Source organism: Anser cygnoides, chromosome 2 (genome assembly GCF_040182565.1).
Source record: "Anser cygnoides isolate HZ-2024a breed goose chromosome 2, Taihu_goose_T2T_genome, whole genome shotgun sequence".
Lineage (NCBI taxonomy): Eukaryota > Metazoa > Chordata > Aves > Anseriformes > Anatidae > Anser > Anser cygnoides.
This window is the reverse complement of record NC_089874.1, coordinates 142,348,735-142,369,300: the sequence shown is the minus strand read 5'-3', so window position 1 is coordinate 142,369,300 and position 20,566 is coordinate 142,348,735. Positions and strand designations below refer to the sequence as shown.

The 20,566-nt window shown below is 39.7% G+C and overlaps 1 protein-coding gene across 2 annotated transcripts; it reads right to left on the bottom strand.

The window, feature by feature from the left end:
* Positions 1-1,153: 1,153 nt before the first annotated feature.
* On the bottom strand, positions 1,154-18,996 carry ATP6V1C1 (ATPase H+ transporting V1 subunit C1). 2 transcript variants are annotated; one of them, XM_066990644.1, is made up of 13 exons: positions 18,868-18,996; positions 14,061-14,242; positions 12,714-12,781; positions 11,480-11,565; positions 10,580-10,674; positions 8,792-8,883; positions 7,620-7,718; positions 6,149-6,217; positions 4,956-5,048; positions 4,773-4,866; positions 4,177-4,274; positions 2,945-3,071; positions 1,154-1,760 (listed from the first exon to the last, which is right to left on the bottom strand). In XM_066990644.1, the coding sequence occupies exons 2-13, from the start codon at positions 14,190-14,192 to the stop codon at positions 1,665-1,667; spliced, it is 1,149 nt and encodes a 382-aa protein (XP_066846745.1). In that variant the 5' UTR covers positions 14,193-14,242; positions 18,868-18,996; the 3' UTR covers positions 1,154-1,664. The 2 variants fall into 2 exon arrangements, with proteins under 2 accessions (XP_066846745.1, XP_047924720.1); XM_048068763.2 differs by lacking the exons at positions 14,061-14,242; positions 18,868-18,996 and having other exon boundaries at positions 11,480-11,585; positions 12,714-12,751.
* Between the last annotated feature and the right edge of the window lie 1,570 nt (positions 18,997-20,566).

The following is a 20,566-nucleotide window of genomic DNA, read 5'->3' as shown; positions in this document are numbered from 1 at the left end:
TTTTTCAATACAATTTTTCAATATTTTTCAATACAATTTTTCAATATTTTTCAATTATTTTTCAAAAATGTTTCAATTTTTTCAATATTCAACTGTTGATTTATACAGGGGAGGAGCTGACTGAAAAAGGGAAAAACCTTAAACTTGCTCAAACACTTTGAAAACCAGGTCAAGGCAGTAAACAGCTGTTACCTCCTGTGAAGGAAGGGAAGGACCATGGGAGTACAGGCACAACTGACTACTTGATGTTAGTCTTTTCCCTTTTAGCTGTAAAAATTACCATATGTAAAAAAAAAAAAAAGCTAATATGATTAAGAGATTTTTTTTTTAGAGAGACTGCAGAATCCCAGTTCATTATCAGTAGCGAGATGCAACTCTTGCTTTCAACAGCTAGCCTTTCCTTTTCGTAATCAGAGATTCGCTGTTGACTTAGAGATAAATTCCTCAAAACTGCTTCTGATTCATGATTAGATTCTACAGCTGAAAGCTCTGCACTGCACAGCCTCACAGCACTCCATTTTAAGGACCAAAGTGGAAAAAAAATCCAGCAGTTACAATCTCAATCTTAATTCAAGTCAGTTTTAAAGGGTACTGCAGGTGTTTGTTTTTTTAAAACACATTTAGCAGCTGGAATATATAGTGTATTTGCAAGGGGTGTGATAATTGCAATGGAAATAAACAACCCCTCTCTACATACATTCAATGGAAGCTGTCATTTGCTTTGTAAGGATAGGAAAGGATGACACACACACACACACAAAAAACAACGACACACTAAGAACCAAAGAAGGAATGTAATAATTCAAAGTGGTCCCTGGCTGCAACTGAATGAAAAGAGCAAAGAATTATCAAAAAGATTCCCTATCATCCTAGCTTGTTAGCATCCCACCTTACAGTCATCTTCCTAATAATTATCTCAAGTCTTTTCCTTAAGGTCATGAAGATATCAATGTAAAAAACATTCACATGTAGGTCTGGTGGCCAGAGTATTTCTGCACACAACAGGAGAAATACCTGCAACTCTTAAAATTGCGTTGAAGTCCATGGTAATTCTGTACCACTGCACACAGGATGCAGCTCTGGTTTTAGGACTTAACATATTGCTTCAGTTTAGACACAGACATCTGTAGTTAGGTGTTGCACAAGAAAGGGAGACATTTGCACAGGTATGTTTATTTTTTTTCCTGTGTGTTTACAGTGCTTCAATTGTAATTGTACAACATTCAAAAAGCACAATTTCTTACCAATCTTACATACTTTACATCACAGTTCAACAATGTTAACACAAGTGTATTTACTAAATCAAACAGAATGGCCATAAACATTTACACTATTCTTCTGTAAACAATTTTTTTAATAAACAATGGGAAATGGAATTAATACAGATCACCATATGAAAGAGGAATGACCTTTTCCTTAAATAAATCACTCTGTTTATAAATACTTCGGTTCTCTCAATATACATTTACAGACATAATTGTTAAAAGCAGATTGCCTACACTTTCCTTTAAAAAGAAAATGTCTGGAGATGGATCACTGTGGGTAAAATTCACCTAACATATGAAGCAAGCATGTGATTAGTAGAGTGTTAAAGGTATTACTGTACTTCACCCTCACTTCAGCTTGTTTACACCAACACAGAGGATTGTCATGTTAGGGAACTTTTACTTGAATTCCAGTAAATTGCAATCAATCTTGTAGTACACGTATGGGTAGTACTCCTGCTGGCTGAGGTTTAAGCCTGGAATATCCATAGTTGCCTGCAAGTAAAGTTTGGAAGCCAGTTATACTCTTACAACTCAAATTTCTACTCAGAAGTAGATTAAAGCATTCATATGTTTGAGAAACAAATAGGACGGGCAAGACTTCAAGCTTAAATTTCCATGTTCAAGTGACTGTTTAAGCAACAGACAACAAGTCAGAACTTGGCCAAATATTAACCTATTTTTCAAAATGAAACAAGTGCTTTCACTGAACCTAAGTAGCTTTGTATCCACAATCCACATCTGTTGCTACAGTAAACACTGCCACTAAATGGAAAGCAAAGGGCTGCAATTACGTTTTACTGCTGTTAAACTCAGCCAGTTATAGGGTGCTGAGTGATCCAAAAAGTTACATGAAACTTAGCATCCCATTTTCACCTTGTCTCACACCCCCTCTCCACCAAAGAGTCCTTGAAATACTTTGGAAAAAACATTACTATAAATATAATTTTAGGGAAGATCATTTTAAATCTTTTAAAAATATAGTTAAACTCATTGTGTGGTCTACCTCTACTTATTTAACTATGAAAAGCATGGCTTTTCAATACAAAATGAAGGTGGTAGAATAAGCCTCCCAGCAAACCAGCTTTAAACATGAAAATGAGACACCTCTACAGGTGGCAAGGATGACTCCACCTTCACAACTCAGACTCTGTCAGCAGAGAAGAACAATAATACAAACTTCAAAACAGACAGATATGCAACTAGAAGAAAGATCATTTCAGTATTTTAAGGCCACTGCTATCTCAGGCAGTGGACAATTTATGTATTCCTTCTGGGCTCAAAAAATAGTAAATGTGTTCAAGTTCCTTAAGCCTAGTTTCAGATCAAAGTTGACTTTATTTGAATTCTTTGAGAACATGAACATGTATCCAGCCTGTAAGGCATCTTTCCATTGGTAGCAGGGAAGAATGCAGTAAGAGGGAAGAATTCAGTAAGAAGTGACTTGGGACTTTTACACTAGACAGCTCTTCAAATGCATTAGTTGCAACTTTAAATACTACCTTCCTTTGCAAAAATGTAAAGTAGAGGTGTTATTTTTATAAGGAGACAGTTTTCTATACTGTGAGAGAACTGTAAAAAATATGGAGAGATGTAGCTTTTCAGTAACACTAGTAAATTTTTATTAGAACAGAATAAACCTAATACTGCATGGGAGTAGCAGTTACAAAAATACTTACATCAATGATGGCTGCTGCACTGCTGTCAAGGTGTTTGTATAAGTCATACAAAACCTCCCTCAGTTTCTTCATTGTTTTCTTATTAGGCTGAAGCAGCATTGCCTGGAAGTTAACCGGCAAACCATACCTGAAAAAGTTAATCAGACAACTATGAAAATGCTGAAATAAACCTCCTTTTATCATTTCAAAGCAGAGTTTTATTTACTTTGAGAAAGAATCCTATTGCTGATGAGGAAAGTCTACTCATTTTCATAAAATCATTCTGATTCTACAGTTCATAATAAGATGTAAAGTGGAACTTCAACTTTGAAATAACAGAACAGATATTTAAATGCCTTTAAAATCCCTGAATGCTTAGCACAACTCAAAAAGTTACCTGAAGTCTGGACTGAATTTTGAACATTCCCAGTAATCTACTTGCAAGGCTCTGCTTCTGCCACTAGGTGGAGAATCTAGTCTCTATTCCACCCTCCCTTCTAGATATGTGGAAACATTTGCCAATACTCAAACTAAGTCCAACTGTCTTCTTTACTCAAGTTTGTCTTCAAAACCTGCCTGCAGCGGCTATGAAAAAAGACTAGATTCCAAGTTAATATGCATTTTTCCTCCTCCAATTGTTTTCTTTATAGCAACTCTTACCAAAATTAACTAAAAAAGTCTTCCAGTTTTCTGATCAAGTCCTTTCCACTCTGAAAAAACAGATAATTTCTTTTATAGAACTACAACAACTGTTTATGTCAACTTATTACCTATACTTCTGAATAGGTATGAAGAAAACAAAACCAGATGCACTTTACAGTTAGAATATTGAATAAGAACTGTTGCTTATTAGCACACATTTCAAGATGTCAAACTATAGCACTAAAAGCATGAGAACTTTTTATTCTGAACTATTCACATTTCTCACTTAAACAGATGATACACTAAGCTCTTTTTACAAGCAGCTCAGTTAAAGCAAGCTAAAAAAAATCAGCAGTAATGACTTGCTGCAATCTAGAGTACCTATAACTCCCATCAAGCACTGGGAGAACACACAATTATCTACTTCAAATGTTCTACAACTGGAAGCAAGAGTTATGTGACCAACTATTCTTGCATCCCACTCTTTGCCTTTGATTACTCCTTCCTGTAAGGCAGGCATTCACAAACCTCAGGCTACTAAAGCTGAGCTAGATGTGCTTTTTCCCTTCCTAAACTTTGCAACAATTTATTATTCAGGTCTGTCTCATTACCTTAGAACAGATTCAACAAAAACTCGTAGTGCTTTCACATGAATCCATGCAATGAAAGCTTCACTGAAATTAACTTTCAGCCACCGAACCAGAGGCCCCTGTGAAAGACAAAAAAAAAAAATCTTACACAGAAGAATCAGACAGTTAAGCATGTTTAAGCAAATACTCATTATTTATATCATAATATAAAGATAACTTAAAGGCAGAGTTCACACTATTGATATAATGGGTCAAGGGTAGTTTTCTACAAAGTAGAGATTCATTTAACAATAACTCTGTTGTCTCTTCAGTACACCATCCCATCTCTCATGGGCTAACTGTAGTAAGGACCATTTCAATAGTATCTGATTATTTCATTCAAATGTTTGTCCATTTTCAAACTTCACATACTATCAGCTGCAATCCCAGCGCTTGGTTCAACACAGTTAAGAGCAACTCAGCTATCCCTGAGCAGACTAGCTGGGCTGCAGGCTGACTATGTGTCATGTCATCCCTGCAGTATGTTCTCAGAATCACAAGCTCATGAAATCATTATGCAGTATTAACACGTCTTAGACATCTTAGGTTTCTATAATGACTAGCTTATACAAACTTACAAACTGTTTCTTCTTGTCAGTTGACAGCCTATTCATTTCTTCTTTATCAGCTTTCATCTCTTCTTCATTATACTGGAAGTCACGGACCATAAATCTGCATTTGGAAGTGGATAAAAATCAGAAGTGGCTACCTAGCGATGCTTCAAAACACAATAGAGAGAACACATACAAAATAAGCCTTACTTATATTCTCTTGCTTTATGCTTGAAGTCATCCACTGCCTTCCTGAATAAGGTGACATTGCAAAGGTAACTATCTTGATCCTCAAAAAGTACACTACACAGAAAAAAAGTCGGAATTATTAAGGTTCAAGTCACTACAGATCTGAAATACAATAGGTTAAGTTGTACTTTATTGCTACTTAAGCAGGAACATAAATGTAGATAATCACATGGGATTAGTTCACAAATTAAACGCTCTCTACAGAAAGTAACTGAAGCTTTAGCAACCACTCTTAATTACCCCCTCAGTAAAGAGTGGCACTTCGCATTTCATGTTCAGACACTTCACCACTCAGAAGCACTTCATATGCGCCTATGTATTTGGTCAAGTTAAAATTATTTTACTGGAAAGGGAATTGAAGTCAGTTTAGTACCGAAAAATTTAGACTACATAATTACTGGAAATGTATGTTCTAAAGAAAAAGGAAATGGATTTAAAATACAGAAGTACACAAATTAAGACAACAGAAATTGATTAGAAAGTGTTACTTATACGTTAAAGAAGATGTGAAGATTTACTATTTTATACTTCAATATAATGCCTATTCTGAGAATTCACCTTGAGGGAAAAGCCTTGTAGAGATTTAGACTGTTTCTCAATCCCATATTTTTTCTCAAACTGTTGTATAACACTTGTATTGAACAAGTCACCTCTTCTTTACCCATCCCTATGCGATAGTTTCCCCAGTAATTAAATCAGAATCATTAGCAGATCTAGGCTGAAGTTGACCCAACTAAAATGTGATGCAAGGGAGAGCAAGCTCAGATTTTGTAAGTGGCATGGAGTTAGTAGTATCACCTATCTAGATCTACCCTATCAAAACCTGACTGTCAATTTAAATTAACACCACATCAATGCTTCATGCTACATGTTGACTTTATTTTTGATGTGGTAACAAAGTTGCTAAAGTGGCTTAACCCTGTTAATCAAATCCTGGCATTCATCTTCCCCATCATAAACGTCAGCACCAGTTTGGTACCAAGGGCCTTTGTTAGCACGCAACAACATAATCAAGCTTGATTGACTCAGATAAAACTATAAAGCTAGACATTTTGACAAGCTTTAGACTAATCTTTAGAATTTAAAGTCAATACAGATAAAGATCAAAAAAATTTAACACAAGCAAATGTGAGATCTAACATCTGACAACTTACTTGCTGGAACGTGGCACAACCATCTCCGCTAGTGTTTCATATTGCTTAACCCAGTCATTATAGTTTAACCTAGAGAGCACACAGGTCGTGATTAATTTTAGCATTGTAGACAAAGATCTTAGATTAGTATGTCAAGTTTTTTTTAAAAAGTTAAAAACATTTAATTATCACATCTTCCAACACAGATGTATGTTGTTAGAAATACAAAAGTCATCAGGGACAATTCTCCTCATACCATTTTTTAAGATTATTGCTAAATAAACTACATTAGCCAATGTGAGAAATATTTTATCTTCGGTCTTCATAGAAGTTGACAGGTGCACAATTTCTGAAGTCAAGTAATGATGAAATTAAATCAGTCATCATTCAATATTGTTCTCAGAGGGCCAAATGGGCTTAACTGTCAAGGTTTATCAGAAACTCCTCACACAGCTCTGCTCTTCTGAGTTACTAAAGGGAATACTTCTTCCACAACTACAAACAGGTTCCCCAAAGTCTTGCACTTGCCTAAAAGACCACTGAGCATTTGGGAAGCCCTGCCTTTCTGTAGCTGGTGGTGAAGGGATTCTACCCCTAAAACACTAAAAATAAGTCAAAGGTAAAAGAAAAATAACAGCTGAGGTATGCTAACCACCAGTTTTCTGCTAAAACTACTGCACCTGTTTTGCCTTCACCAGAGTTTTACACATGACAGACTACTACTGCATGCAATAAACAGCCCACATGCTATCTGCACAAGTTAGAAACTCTCCTTGTGCCCATCTCCAGGGAGACAGGCTAGCACTACAAAGCAGAACGAGCTGTCCAAAGCTTTGGCATTTTCCTTTATTTTACAAGAGTTTTGAAGACATATGTATCACAACTTTCCTTGGCCAGGGAAAAAGGGTGGGTTTTTTTATTGTTTTATTTCAGATGAGGAACAGCCTGTTCCTCAGGTTCATTTTAAAGTTTCATGTTAAAGGTTTAACGTGACATAAGCACTATTGCATGAGTAGAGACAGAGAAATACAAAAGCAGTGTTCTCACAACCTGGAAAAGCGGGGAGTAAAGTAAAGGGTTCACTTGGTTAACTACAGGGTGAAAGCAAGCATAGAGCTAACCTGGGTAATTCTATCACTAAGCCTTCTAATGGAAAACAACTCATGTTTTCACTCAGTACTTTCATAAGGATACTTTCTGCAGCATGAATCACCACGGCTAATACTAGATAAGAGACCTAAGTCTATACTCCCAGTTTCTCTAAAGAAATTCACGAGCACTCAGCATTGCTTAGGGTGAGCTCCTACAAACAATGGAATATTATACACACAGGCTCAATTGCAGTAGGTGTCCACATGTTTATGTTAGTAGATCCAGGAAAACTCAAAGCAATTTCAGTCATCTTTTCTTACAGCATTATAGGATTGTGGGGTCTACTGTTTGATTTAAATTTATTATTTTATCCTGCTCTTCAGAGAAGCAATGAACTTACTTTGGTACAATCACTAATAATGTGACCAAGTATTCTGAATCAAGTACAAAGTCCTCTTTCTTTACAATATCAGCAAGGCTTCTGGTTAGCAAGCTTCCTCTGTAGAGAAACAAAGACAATCAGAACAAACACGTTTAAGAATTGAGCTGGTACAGACAACAGTTTCTATTGCTTGAAAGCATAACATATTTCATTTAAGCATTCAGTATGGCAGAGCAAACAAAGTGTCCTTACATGAATGTTATATACACAAAACTTTCTATCAGTAGCTCACTACTTTTTATCATTAGCTCACTCAGTGCTGTGTGTCATTTCCATATTCCAAAAACCTCACGAACTTAAGAAGCCAAGTTCTCTTTTTAAAAGTGATCTAAGAACACAAGAACCATCAAATTCTCTGTGAAGGCCAGTATATGGAACCTCAGTTACAACCAAGCTACTGCAGACCTACATACAGAACCCCAATGAAAATTTAAAGCAGCAGCACGTTGCCTTATTCACAAAAGAAGAACCTACACAGATTTAATGGGGCTTAGCTGACAGGTTACCATGGCTTAACAAGGAACTTATGGCTCCCTCATAAAACAGCTATCATTAGTCTGACCCACAGACCTGAATGAGCCACCAGGCTTTTACCATTAAAGATAATGGGAGGGCTGAGTCAAATTAATCAACCATATTTGGACAGAACTACTCTATCTCAGCTACTTGTCATGTGTACATGACAAGGCAGCATGTGGTCCTTTTTTAATTTATTGTCACTTGCATACATGCAACAGCTCTCTCTCTGCTGGTTGCTTTTGAGGGAAGACACCCAATTAATACAGATATGCCTAGAGCACAAATTGGAGCGAAGGAAAAAACTTCCTTGTTTAGCCAGACGTAAGCAGCAGTGTTACACACCACTTCAACAGCAAGCTTCTTTCAAGGGCTTCAGCAATTTATACGATTTGTACATGCGTTTGTCTATTTCACTATCGCTTGCCAATCACAAGTGAGAGATTACCAGGAAGTCAGCTGGTAATAAGCATCCTTCTATCACATATGCTACTCAAGACTGATAAATGCCTCAAAAACACATTACGCTTAGAGCCAGCTTCACACATTACTAAGTTCTCATGGTTAGAAAAGTTTCCTGCATTGCATTAGCAAAAAAATTAAATGTGACTTACGCATTCTTTCTTTCCAAATTCTGAAGGTTCCCTTTTAGATTATTGTATGCCGAGGCTCTTGCTTTAAGATCATTGTCAATCTGGTTTACTCCCTTGAAGATCAAAAAAGTGTCTAAAGAACTGAGTTTTTAAATGATTTCTTAATTTCAAAGCTTAGATCTTTCATCTGCTAACAAGAACTCAATGAAAAATACACAAGCTAAAATGTTTATTTCTCTAGGGCTTAACAAGCTTCACTCAAGACTCAGAAAATTTTAGGTTACAATTCCTACAGAGGAAAATGAACCAATAATAAGAATTACACATCCTCTTCTGAATTAGTGGTATCAACTGGACATGCACGCAGCTGATCAACTCCACCAGCTTGAGGTTACCACCCTCCAGCTCAGCTGACAGAAAAGATTATTTAAGTTTACCTTCACACTGTGATACAAGTTTACTGGTTAACACTGGGTAACCTGTCCTTCAGCTGTTTTTCACACTTTCCTCTCAAGAGTTTCAGTGGCAAAAATGATGGTACAGTCTTATGAGCAGCAAATCAAGATTTAAGTAATGCAAACCAATAATGCTTTGCACCATCTACAACTTAAGATGAGACTCTGCTGCACTGTATTTGCTTATTGCATGTTTTTTCTTGCACTTCTCCTTGAGATGAACAGCCTTGCTCACTCTGAAAGATAAGAGTATCAACTAGATGTACCACCTATCTCATTCCAAATGGCTGTTATTACTTGCCATTCTAAGTATTACCAGCTTTTTTTTTCTGGAGTTATTTCCCATTTTGTACACTTCAAAAGAAAAATGCCATAAGTCCTATCACCATCTCCCTTCACCAAGTCATCTGCTGCTGTTTTACATTGGCAATGGTTTACAGATATAAAGGAAAATCTGTTTTACAGGTATTTTCGACAATCAGTAACAATTTATATACTTCAGAATGTCTGGAGTTGCACAGGGCCAGTTTCAGATAGACACAAGCAATATTTCAGACAAATGTATTTACTTCAGACGATAAATGCATTTGTCTAATTATTAGCAACATTCTCCATTTAATGACTCTGGTACCTTTTGATCATCTTTGAAACTCTTATAGTAAGACTGTAACTATTTCACTGTTTAGACTGACTTATATTTGGCTTGCCAGTCCTCCTCAAGTAAGCCACCCTTCTCAAACATATCCTCTAGATTAATTGGAATAATTACAAAAGTAGTTAATTCCCAGTTAGGTCGTTTGGCAGCAAGTTGAAAAACACAAACCAAACTAAGTAATAAATAGCTCTCAAACATCCACTCATACTTCTATCAGCCTGTACAATGAAATATTTTTAAAATCAGTGTACTTAGCGAACAGCTGGGTAGCTGTAAGAACTTGGTGCAGCATTGCTCTGGCATTATACCACTGCCTACTCTCTCTTCCACCAAAGTAGGTACAAGTACACAAGAATTGCCAGGGGCACGTATCTGAGCATGTAGTTAAGAAACTCTCCTTTTAATTGTGCCCAGGCTGTTGACAAAACATTCTGCTTGCATACACCACTTCAGGATACTACAAACAGCACTTCAGCTTGGGTATCCAGATTTTATTTTTACAAAATAAATCTTTCTTAACAGCTACGCCACTTTGTTATACAGCGACCTTGTTTATGGTAACACACAAGTTCACTTGTCCGCACCAGGAAGAAGTTGTTAAAAGCATGAATATCCTGGCAGGAAAAAAAGCTTTGAGTATTACACAATGTTCATAAAATAACTCAAGCAAAAACATTTTTTTAAAACAAATGACCTTACCTTTGCAATAATTTCTGAAATATTCTTCAAGGATTGCTTGATCGGATATTTCGCCATATCCCACTGGAACCTTGTGATATAGGTGACCAAGTCAACTAAAATTTTGAAGAGGGACTTTGTTAAGACAGACAATAAGATGACTGATGTACTCCATTTAGGAATATTGTAACAGAAGAGTACTGTAAGAGACTACTGTAGACCTTCACACATATGTAACCTGTTGCTTAAGGAATCTGAAAATAAACTACCAAAATCTTAAGTTTTCTGTGATCTCTGCCTTCAGATATTGGTATCTTTCCATCTCTGTAGACTATAAAATGGTATTTACTAGTAACTACGATGGCTGGAGAAGCACAGACAAAATCAACCATTATTTTGCTTTGTATGAAAAATGGCTGGGAGAAGGCAGGGTTACGACTGTTACGTGGCTCATCTGAAGCAGCAGTTTTGTAAAACTATAGGACAGACTATCCCAAGTCCCTCTCTTAAAATAATTGTGTTAATTAGGACTGCTACACTTGTTTTCACGTTAATCCATTCATACTAACCTCTCTCCAGCACAGTTTATGAAAAAATGTATGTATTCAGACGACAGACCAGTACAAAGAACGCTTTTAATGACCAGTAACAGCCATTTTTATGTTCCACCAAGAACTTATGATGATAGCCTTAAAGGATCAAATGGCTTCTACAAGTGAATATTTAATATGCAGATCTGTAATTTTTTGCTATTTGGGAACCTATCATTCCTTTCAGGGTAAATGACCCGTGGGAAAACATGTTTCCATACCTAAACTAGGCTTTCAGAACATCAAACAGAAGCAGCATTAAATGTATGTCTGGATCACCGCCTTCCCTCCTACCTCTCTTAGGATGTACATATTACGGTTAACACCTTACCTCCATTAGCCAGAAGATTTTCCTGAACTTTATCTTTACTGTCTTCCAGAACATCAGCCATATACTGGGCCACCTTCTTCACAACGCTGAAAAATGAAAGATAAAGCTAATAAAAAAAGAAAAGATTGCCATTTTGAGAAATGCTATTCCTAAAACTCATATGATATTATCTGGAAATTAAGAGATTGGATCAGGTATAAAGTGTTGAACGCTTTACATATAAGCTTTTCAAGAGTACCAACTGGGCTTGCTATCTGAAGGAGACCAACTCAAACACATGTCAATTTATTTAAATCATTCTCGAGCATTGCTACTCATCAGTTCTCAACAAAATTAAGCTACTTCCCTTGCCTCCAGGGAATAAAGGTTGACACTTTCAAGTGTAATCCCACTATACTCCAAATTTTTTCCCCCCTCCTTTCCTTTTCTCGAGTCTGTGAATGTTTCAAAATCCTAACCCCATTCTCAAAATATGTAGTGAGGTAGAAATCATCAATAATAAAAATTAAACACAAAGCAACTGTGACAATGAAAAATGAAAGAAAACCAAAGAGCTATAGGGAAAACCCAGCCCAAAGCCCTCATGAGATCTGAGGCACAAGACCTGCCTTCTCCAGTAGAAAAGCTAATGTTTAATATTACTCACATGTGCCATGCCAAACATTTTCCTGTTCTGTTTAAAAACAAGTACTTAATACTTCTCTCCTTGAAACAGAAGATAGCTCCATAAGTTCTGGCTATGGAAAGTTTAGTTATATTAGCTCAAAAATCACTTTCAAAGGACCATTAGTTCCTTCAAAATAAACAGCCTTTGCATTTAAATTTTAATGCTGTGTAATCATCTCAGTGGGTTAAGAAATGTGTTACCTTCCTGAAGTGTATAAAGAATACTCTAACTTGCTAAAATGCATTTTACTCCATCTCACCATCACTTCCTGCAGCTGCCGTACTCAATTCTGACCAGCTCTCCAGAATCTGGCACCACACAGCACTACTACAGGGAGAACCAGCCTTCATCAATGCATAATGTCCCGCTGTTCCACGAGAAGTGTCCCCCCCCAAGCACAGATAGTAGGAAAAACAGCTTAGCCTACTGAAATCAGCTTATTGACTGCATACAAAGGATCACTATGAAACCTAAAAAGGTTGAAAAAAGCCCACGAATCATTGTGGATTGGCAAACCATCACATCATTGTTCAAATATTTTACATGCTAGTAAAAATAAACTGTTACCCCTCCACAAATGCATCCAGCTTAGCCAGCTCATCTGACAGACCAACTAAAACATCCAGTGTCCCAACCTAGAAGGAAGAATCAAAATACATTAGCAATTGTATACAAACCTAGAAAAAGAAAACACCCCTAAAACAGTTCAACTAAATACACAGAAGCCAGGCCATTTATATTGCATATAAATTTAAGGTATACACAGCCTCTGCCCCCTTTAGGAATAATTTAATTCACAGGAAATAAAAAGAACAGAAACAAAAACAATTGTTAATAACTGTAGTGAGCCACAGGAGTTTTCAGCGATAATTTCTCTAAATATTGTAGGTACCCCCTAGGTTGAAGGTCATCCTAACTCACATCCACGGAGCTCCTGGGAAGAGACTGACACTGATTGTACTACTAGATGTAGGAAGAGGGACTACTACTCCTGAAATAACTCAGGATGGTCTAAAGACGAACGATGAGTTATGGCAGATGGAAAATGCTCTAAAAAGACAGCGTGTGCTCTGGGTCTGTTCCCTAGTGGAGGCAGAATGAGGCAGCATGCCACCTGACCTTGAACCATTCTGTAGACAGACAGGGGTGGCATTTTTTCCCCCTCATTTTGATAATCTCTCACTTATAAAGGATTAAACTGAGCTCACCATTCTTTTTGTTCGAGACACATGCTGGTGTCAGACCTTTTCTTGATGTCTCCTATCTTTTCCATAGCCTGATACTTGTAGTTAACCAAGAGAAACTGCTTTCAGATTTTGTTTCTCTTCCCTTCTCACAGTAATAGCTCAAATGGTTTTCTTCCTATTTTCTGTAACACACACTGGCTGGTCACACTGAAATGCTCTCAGCTGGAGACAAGTGCTACTTCTGGACACAGAAAAAGCAGTAACTGTTTGGTCATCTCCCCTGTTTCAAATCAAGCCACTTTGCTGCATCTCAGCCAGAAAAGAAGCAGCAGACACATCAGAAGTGTAAAAAAAAAAAAAAAAAAAAAATCATGTCATCTGAATACTTCGATCGCAAATCTCTATTTGCACCTTGATTTCCAAACCTAATTTTCTTCTCCAGCTACCTGCTAGCAGTATGAGATCCCAAATGCTTCCTGTGGAAAAAAACCTGCTTTATTAGCTGAAAGAATGCAATTTGATGAACCTTTAAAACTTACAGTATGAGAAATAATCTTATAATTCCAGAGAAAAGATAGTTGATTGTCTAAATTAATGTTTAGATCCACACATACTCATCAAAAGACATCAGCTGTTTTCTCTAAGAAGCCTGCAAGTATTTATCACCTACAGTTTTAGTTTAAAGAAACAAACACACTTCTTAGGACATGACAGGGGACTTACGTACCTTCAGGTCTGGAATATTGAACTTCGAATTAGTAGAAAGATTGTTATTTTTTGTGGTCGCTGCATGTAGTTTCTCCCATGTCTGTTGACAAGTTTTTTCCCCAGGAGCAGAAATGAGCCAGAACTCGGTCATTTTTGTCTCTTATCTTGATGCTTTCTGCTTCTGAAGACAGGGGCAAGATGCTAGTAGGAGAAGGGAAGTGGGATGGAAGAAAGAATATCTGCCATTAGTTTAGGATTTAAAGCTTTGCCTGAAGAAAAATCATCCTGTTCCATGTAACTGAAATGCAGTCCTAGCCACTGGAAGAGATTCTACCAAGAGTATCACGTGGTTCCAAATTCACTTTTTCCTATCTCCCAAATCACATTTGCACGGTTGCAGAGTATTTTTAAACTGCCCATCCTGCAAGTTAAAGGCTGAGTTTGCAACATTAACATCTGCAACTCCACAAAAGATTATAAGCAATCTAACTGAAAATAAATCCAATAACACAAGACCCAAATCACGTTTTCAAAGCTCTGTGTAATCTCCAAGATCTCTGTAACAGACTGCTTTCTCTGTACATGCAAGAGAAACATATTTCAGCTCTGACACTAGAGCCTTTCCAATCACTTTTCAGATTAGAACAGTATTTCAAAGTCAATTAATACGCCATTTAAATGTATTTTAGGCAAACTTTGCTTAAGTGAATAAACTAAGAGGGCTCTCCCAGCAGCTGAGCATTTTGCCATGAAGGGGGGCTCTATTCTAGTCTCGGTACCTCTGTTGTCATTGCAGACTTTCCACAAAATTATACCAACACTAACATTATCAAGAGAGATCCAGTACTAAACACAGTTTATGTTACAGGGCTTGCTTAGGGAAACGTTAACCGTGTTATCGCACATAATGGGCCTCCACTGGAGGTCTACTATCAACATTTTGAAGAAAAACAAAATTTCCTCTTATTCTGAGGACTTAGATGCATTATCTTCCTTAACACTTGCCAAACTCGGTGAGTCTGTAGCACGTTACGCTTTCCTACGCTTCGTTGAACCCTGGCCCTATAAAAGACCCAGTCAAGTTTACTGTAAACTTCACCCACGCACGGAGACATCCCTGCAGCTCACACACACACTCAAGTGGCTAAGCTTTAGATTGGCTTTTGCTTGGACACGATTACGCTAAGACTAGCAGAGGCTTTGGAATGGATGTTGACTAAATAAAAGGAGAAGTTCAGGTGGCAGCAGCAAGTATCCCCGCACGAGGCAGAAGAGCCGGAGCACAGAAGTCCAAGGCTCCTGTTCAGTAAAACAGACGGAACACTGCGTTCTCATGCTTTCCACTAAAACACAAATAGACCTTCCAGAAAATGTATAAAGTTTCCAGAGATTACACCAGATAAGGAAACAGTTGCATGTTCATAATGACAGTCTCATTCTCTGCATTACAGATTGGGAAAAAAAAAATCTAAACATCTCTCCCCAGGAAAAAAAAATCTCTAATGGATCCATTGCAAAGAATAATTGGAAAACTTTAGTTACTGAAAGCAATCTTTTAAAGTCGGTTTTCAAGGACTGACTGTGCAGACTAAATATTGACAAGTCTACCATAAACATAACTGGCTGCAAACACCTGAGAGACTTGCAGCAAAAATTTAATCATGCTAAAAAAAAAAGTGAACTAGAGCACTTCATGATTCCTTAATACCAGAGGGGAAAAAAAAAAAACGAGTTGTTCAACTCAATAACCAAGATCTTTTTCTACTGCTCAAAGTGAACAAGCAAAGATGGAGCAGTTGTCACTTCCAGGAATCACAAAGCTACAGAACGCCTTTTACCTGTTCCCCCCCCCCATTTTTTCTGCCTGGTTGGTTTCCAAGAAGCTCTGTCCCACTCCAACAACCAGAGGAAGTAAGATCATCCCCATCCCAGACACCCACTCGGTGCAGGATTATTTGAAATGGTCAGCGGGGAGGACTACTGACACTGCCAGACACGTGAAAGACCGATAACCAGGCACTTCTCCAGCCAGACACACTGACTAGTTTCAGCATCACGGCTTTTTTATGGTCCCAGAAAGGTTTTCAAATGTATACACAGGAAAAAAGCTTCACAGAAAAGTTTTAAACGTTTGTTTGGATGCTTGTTCTGTGTAAGGAAGATGGAGTTTGCAATCAGAACTACAGGGAACGAGGAACAAGAAGTGGAAAAAGGAGAAGTGCAATAGAACTGTAAGAAAAACAGAAACAGACACTAGCCAGCCAAAAATACATATTGGCCCCCTGCAAAATGAAAGCTGTTACACTTGAAGAGCACCAGAGGAAAAAAAGGCAGGAAATACCAAGGGTTTGGATCATTTAAGTATGCTGACAGGTATTTTTTTTTAAACTAAACTATTATTTTATTCCCTTGAACTGGAAATAATGGTATGTAGCCTTCCCTGAGATCCACTGCTGCAGTAAACTTATTCTCTCTTTAGGTCAAGAGGTATTTGTAAGCTGGCAAGCGCTGGCATCTCAGCAGCCTGTAAAACCTAGCAGCAGTCTCGTTTTGGCCTTAACAACAGAACTACAAGGATAACAAGCAATTACCTGGATACTGCCCATGAATTAGTTGCACCTTGCCCCATGAAGGCTCCTCAGTGTTGTAGTTTTGATGGTATTTTAAACTGCACTTGTACAGCTATCTCAACAACCCCAAATTCCAGTCCAATCCGTACTGCAATCTCACTGTGCTAAGCGCTGTCTGTATAAGGATGTAGTCCTGACTTCAACTGAAAGTCTGAAGCATTCTGTGTTGAAAACTAAGTTACATGGGAAAAAAAACACAAGAACAAAAGCACACAAATAACAACCCTCTCGTGAGTTTTTTAAAACAAGCTGGCAGAAACAGATTTTGTTTAGCCTCTGGTTACCTGGTATCCCAAGAAAACCCCGAAGGGGCATTCAAAATTTCAAGTTCTCTGCTAACAAACATGTGATTAACTTTCTTTCTTTTCTCTACTCTTAGCTAATTATTGCAACTGTAAACTTTAACTGAAGCAGAGTATCTAAGGCAGAAGTAGGAGGAGAACCCAAACAAAGAGCTGTCTACCAGCCATCATCTCACCCTCCTCACTCCCAGTGAGCACTGACTGTGTTATTCCAGTCAATTTTTCCCCAGATGTCCCTACTTTTATGTTCTTGGATAACAAACCCAGGGAAAGAACCTACAAGAAGCAATAGGAGTGGGCAAATGAGCTTTTGTTTACACCCTGGACCTATGTGACTGGCACTGTTTTGTAACATACTGCTGGGTGGAATTTGTCATAGGATGGTTTTACCTAATTACTGTCAGCTATTTTTGCTATTCCAATTATTTCTGATGTACATTCATAAAAGAGCAGGAACATTCATAAATGGACATCCGAATTCATAAATGACATCGTCTACAACACGTAAATACATCAACTTAAAAATATGCAGTGCCATAGCACAAACACAGTTCATCGAGCTAACTTTCATTCCATGCTGCACCACAGCGATACTGAGCGAGCAGGAACCATGCTGCTAATTCTGCTGGATCTGGTAAAGCTGTCAAGAAATAAAACTATTTCTGAGATGTCATTATAAGCATATTCTGACCAACTTAAGCACGAAGGGCTTGCTATACAATGAGAAATTAAAAAAAAAAGAAGTGGAAAACCCATTAAGCCAGGAAAATAAGAAGCAAAGCTTATAGAAAAACCTCTCTGCAGACCAGGCTGAACCAAAGTTTAGCAGTTCCAGGAAGAGGTTCTGGAATTCTAGCTTTATATACAGCACCAAGCAAGCCACATCGATTCTTACAAAACCTCAAGGTCATTAAATTATTATTTTCATACCGCTCAACTGAAGCACCAGCATCTCAAACAAATAAATGAATAAAATCTTGTGAGACCAGTGATGCTTTGACCCCCCCTTCACCTTGTTTAGTACGCACAAAGAATGCGACCTCCCACTTTTAAGGGCTTAATACCACAAATAACCTGAGAACACACTTGTCATTTTAGGTTGAAGGACTGAGCGGCGTCCCACTGAATTCCTCTTGACGCCTTCCCATAAACATGTCTGCAACACGACTCTGAAGCACACTAAAGGCTTCCATGAGCCCTCAGACAGTGGTTTATGTAACACAAACACTGCCAGGGCGTTCTGCTAGGCAAATAAACACAACTCATCTACACGGTGTTCTCGGAACATCGCCTCCCTTGAAGCTTTTCCGCTGAATTACCTGTGCTTGAACCCCAGCTACTCCAATACCTGAAACAGGTTCGATATGTTATTTTGAGCAGATTTCGCATGGCTACCCATAACTGATAGGGCTTCATTTTTGTATCGTTAACAAAAGAGGACAGCGGGAGGAAAAGGGACCTCAGAAGTAAAACCTCCCAGGCAGCACGCCCCGATGTGCCCCACGAAGCCTCCGAGCAGTCCTTTCTGCGACGTACTTGGGCACACACACACCGAGCGATGCCGGGACGGGATTTGCACTGCGGCTTCCCCTCGCGGCAGGCGGGCAGGCACCACGGCCTGCCCTTCCCCAGCCAGCTCCCAGCGCCCGGAGCCGCCCCGGCTGCCGCCAGAGGCCATCTTCTCCTCAGCCCTGCCCCCCAAAACCCCTCCTGACGCCGGCCTCTCGCCCTCCACCCCCCCCCAAACTCCCCTCCCGGTGAGGCAGCCGGGCCCGGGGCCTCCCCCTCAGCCCTCCCCGGTGCCACAGGCCGGGAACGAGCCCCGGGGGCGCCCCAAAACCTCGACCCCCCCCCCCAGACCCCCCTTCCCCCCCCCCCCCGCCGCCCTCCTCACCGGCGGCCGCGGCCCCGTCACGGCGCCATCCCGCCCAACCGCCCCGCGTCACGTGACCGCCGCCCTCAGCTGACGCCGCCGCGGCGCCGGTCACGAGGAGAGGGTGAGAGGGGCGGGGCGGGGCCGGTCTCAGAGCCCGAGGGTCGCGGGTTCGAGACCCGGCTCTGCCCCTCAGGGGGGTTTGGCGGTTGTTGGGGTAAAGGAGGGAAATAGGTGGGATGGGGAGAGGTTGGCGTTTCGTGGCGGAAAATACAACTGGTGAACTCATCGGCGCTGTTTGGGGAGAAAATGCTGAAGTTTGGTGTTATTTTTTTTTTTTTTACTCACAGCGCTGTGCTTGGCTCTTGGTGCTGGGTGACCAGAGGCAGGGGGTCGCATCCTGCTGGGTGAGGCAGTGAGAGACTGCAAGCCACATACGGGTCGGAGTGGCCTCGGCTGCAGACAGGCTTTATACAGGGTCACAGAATGGTTTGGGTTGGAAGGGACCTTAAAGCCCACCCAGTTCCAGCCCCCTGCCATGGGCAGGGACACCTCCCACCAGCCCAGGGTGCCCAAAGCCCCATCCAGCCTGGCCTTGAGCACCTCCATGGATGGGGCATCCACAGCTTCTCTGGGCAGCCTGTGCCAGGGCCTCACCACCCTCTGCGTGAAGGATTTCTTCCTAACATCTAATCTAAATCTCCCCTCTTTTAGCTTAAAGCTTATTCCCCCTTGTCCTAGCATTACAGCCCCTATAAAGAGTCCCTCCCCAGCTTTCCTGCAGGCCCCCTTTAGGCACTGGAAGGCCGCTGTAAGGTCTGCCCGGGGCCTTCTCTTCTCCAGGCTGAACAACCCCAGCTCCCTCAGCCTGTCTGCACAGGAGAGGTGCTCCAGCCCTTCTCATCTCCTTGGCCCTTCTCTGGACTCATTCTAATACTTCCATGTCTTTAAATATCATCATGTCTTTAGGAGAGAGAAGGCTACTCAGGTTTGAAACCCTATGGGTTCATTCTTGCTGTGTTTGTCTGACTTTGTCAGCTAAACTCTTGGAAAGCAGTCTTGGAAAATGTGATGGCAGCTCACTGATCAATACTATCAGTATATGTGTACTTAAATGCTTTACTGCTATTGACCTACAGTGAAAGACTTGGGAAAGAAGACAGTATGCAGGCAGGTGGAGAGTAGGAAAAGATGAATTTAGAAGGAAACTGTTGCAGTTTTATTTTGGCACTAAAACCCCTTTTCCTTACTTTGCGCTGTAATTCCTAAGTGAAAAATACCAGGCTGAAAATTGATGTATTACTAGAGAAGTCAATTCCTTTTATTGTTTCAAACTGCTTATCATCTTAATTCACAGTATTATCTGGAGAAAGCAGGAACCATGCACAAAAAGCCAACTACTGTGGTGGTTTGTTGGTTTTGATGAACCAAGCAATTCTTTCTTTTTTTTTTTTTTTTTTTTTCAAGTGGGCACAATTTAGCACAAGCCTATAGCCACAGGTGGGTCACGGGGAACTCCCTTCCACTGGCAGTACAGAGAAGGCACAGATGTGATAGCAGATACCAAAAAGGTGACTTCACACAGTCCCATCCCAGCAGAGTATGTGCTTTCATGCCTCTGGGAGCAACTCCAGGCCTCTAGTCTAGTGGTCTTCTCCCCCGTAAGTATTTATAGATCTAGCTGTTCCAGACTTTGCTTAGTCAAGCTCAAAGCATGAAT

What these genes read in the sequence shown, in the direction of transcription:
- ATP6V1C1 (XM_066990644.1), bottom strand. Translation starts at nt 14,192, where the DNA reads ATGACCGAGTTCTGGCTCATTTCTGCTCCTGGGGAAAAAACTTGTCAA. An exon ending in CATAAAGCAAGAGAATATAA is followed by an intron (nt 4,867 to 4,955) that starts GTAAGGCTTATT and finishes TTCCAAATGCAG; the next exon opens with ATTTATGGTCCGTGACTTCC. An exon ending in CTGACAAGAAGAAACAGTTT is followed by an intron (nt 4,275 to 4,772) that starts GTAAGTTTGTAT and finishes TGTCTTTCACAG; the next exon opens with GGGCCTCTGGTTCGGTGGCT.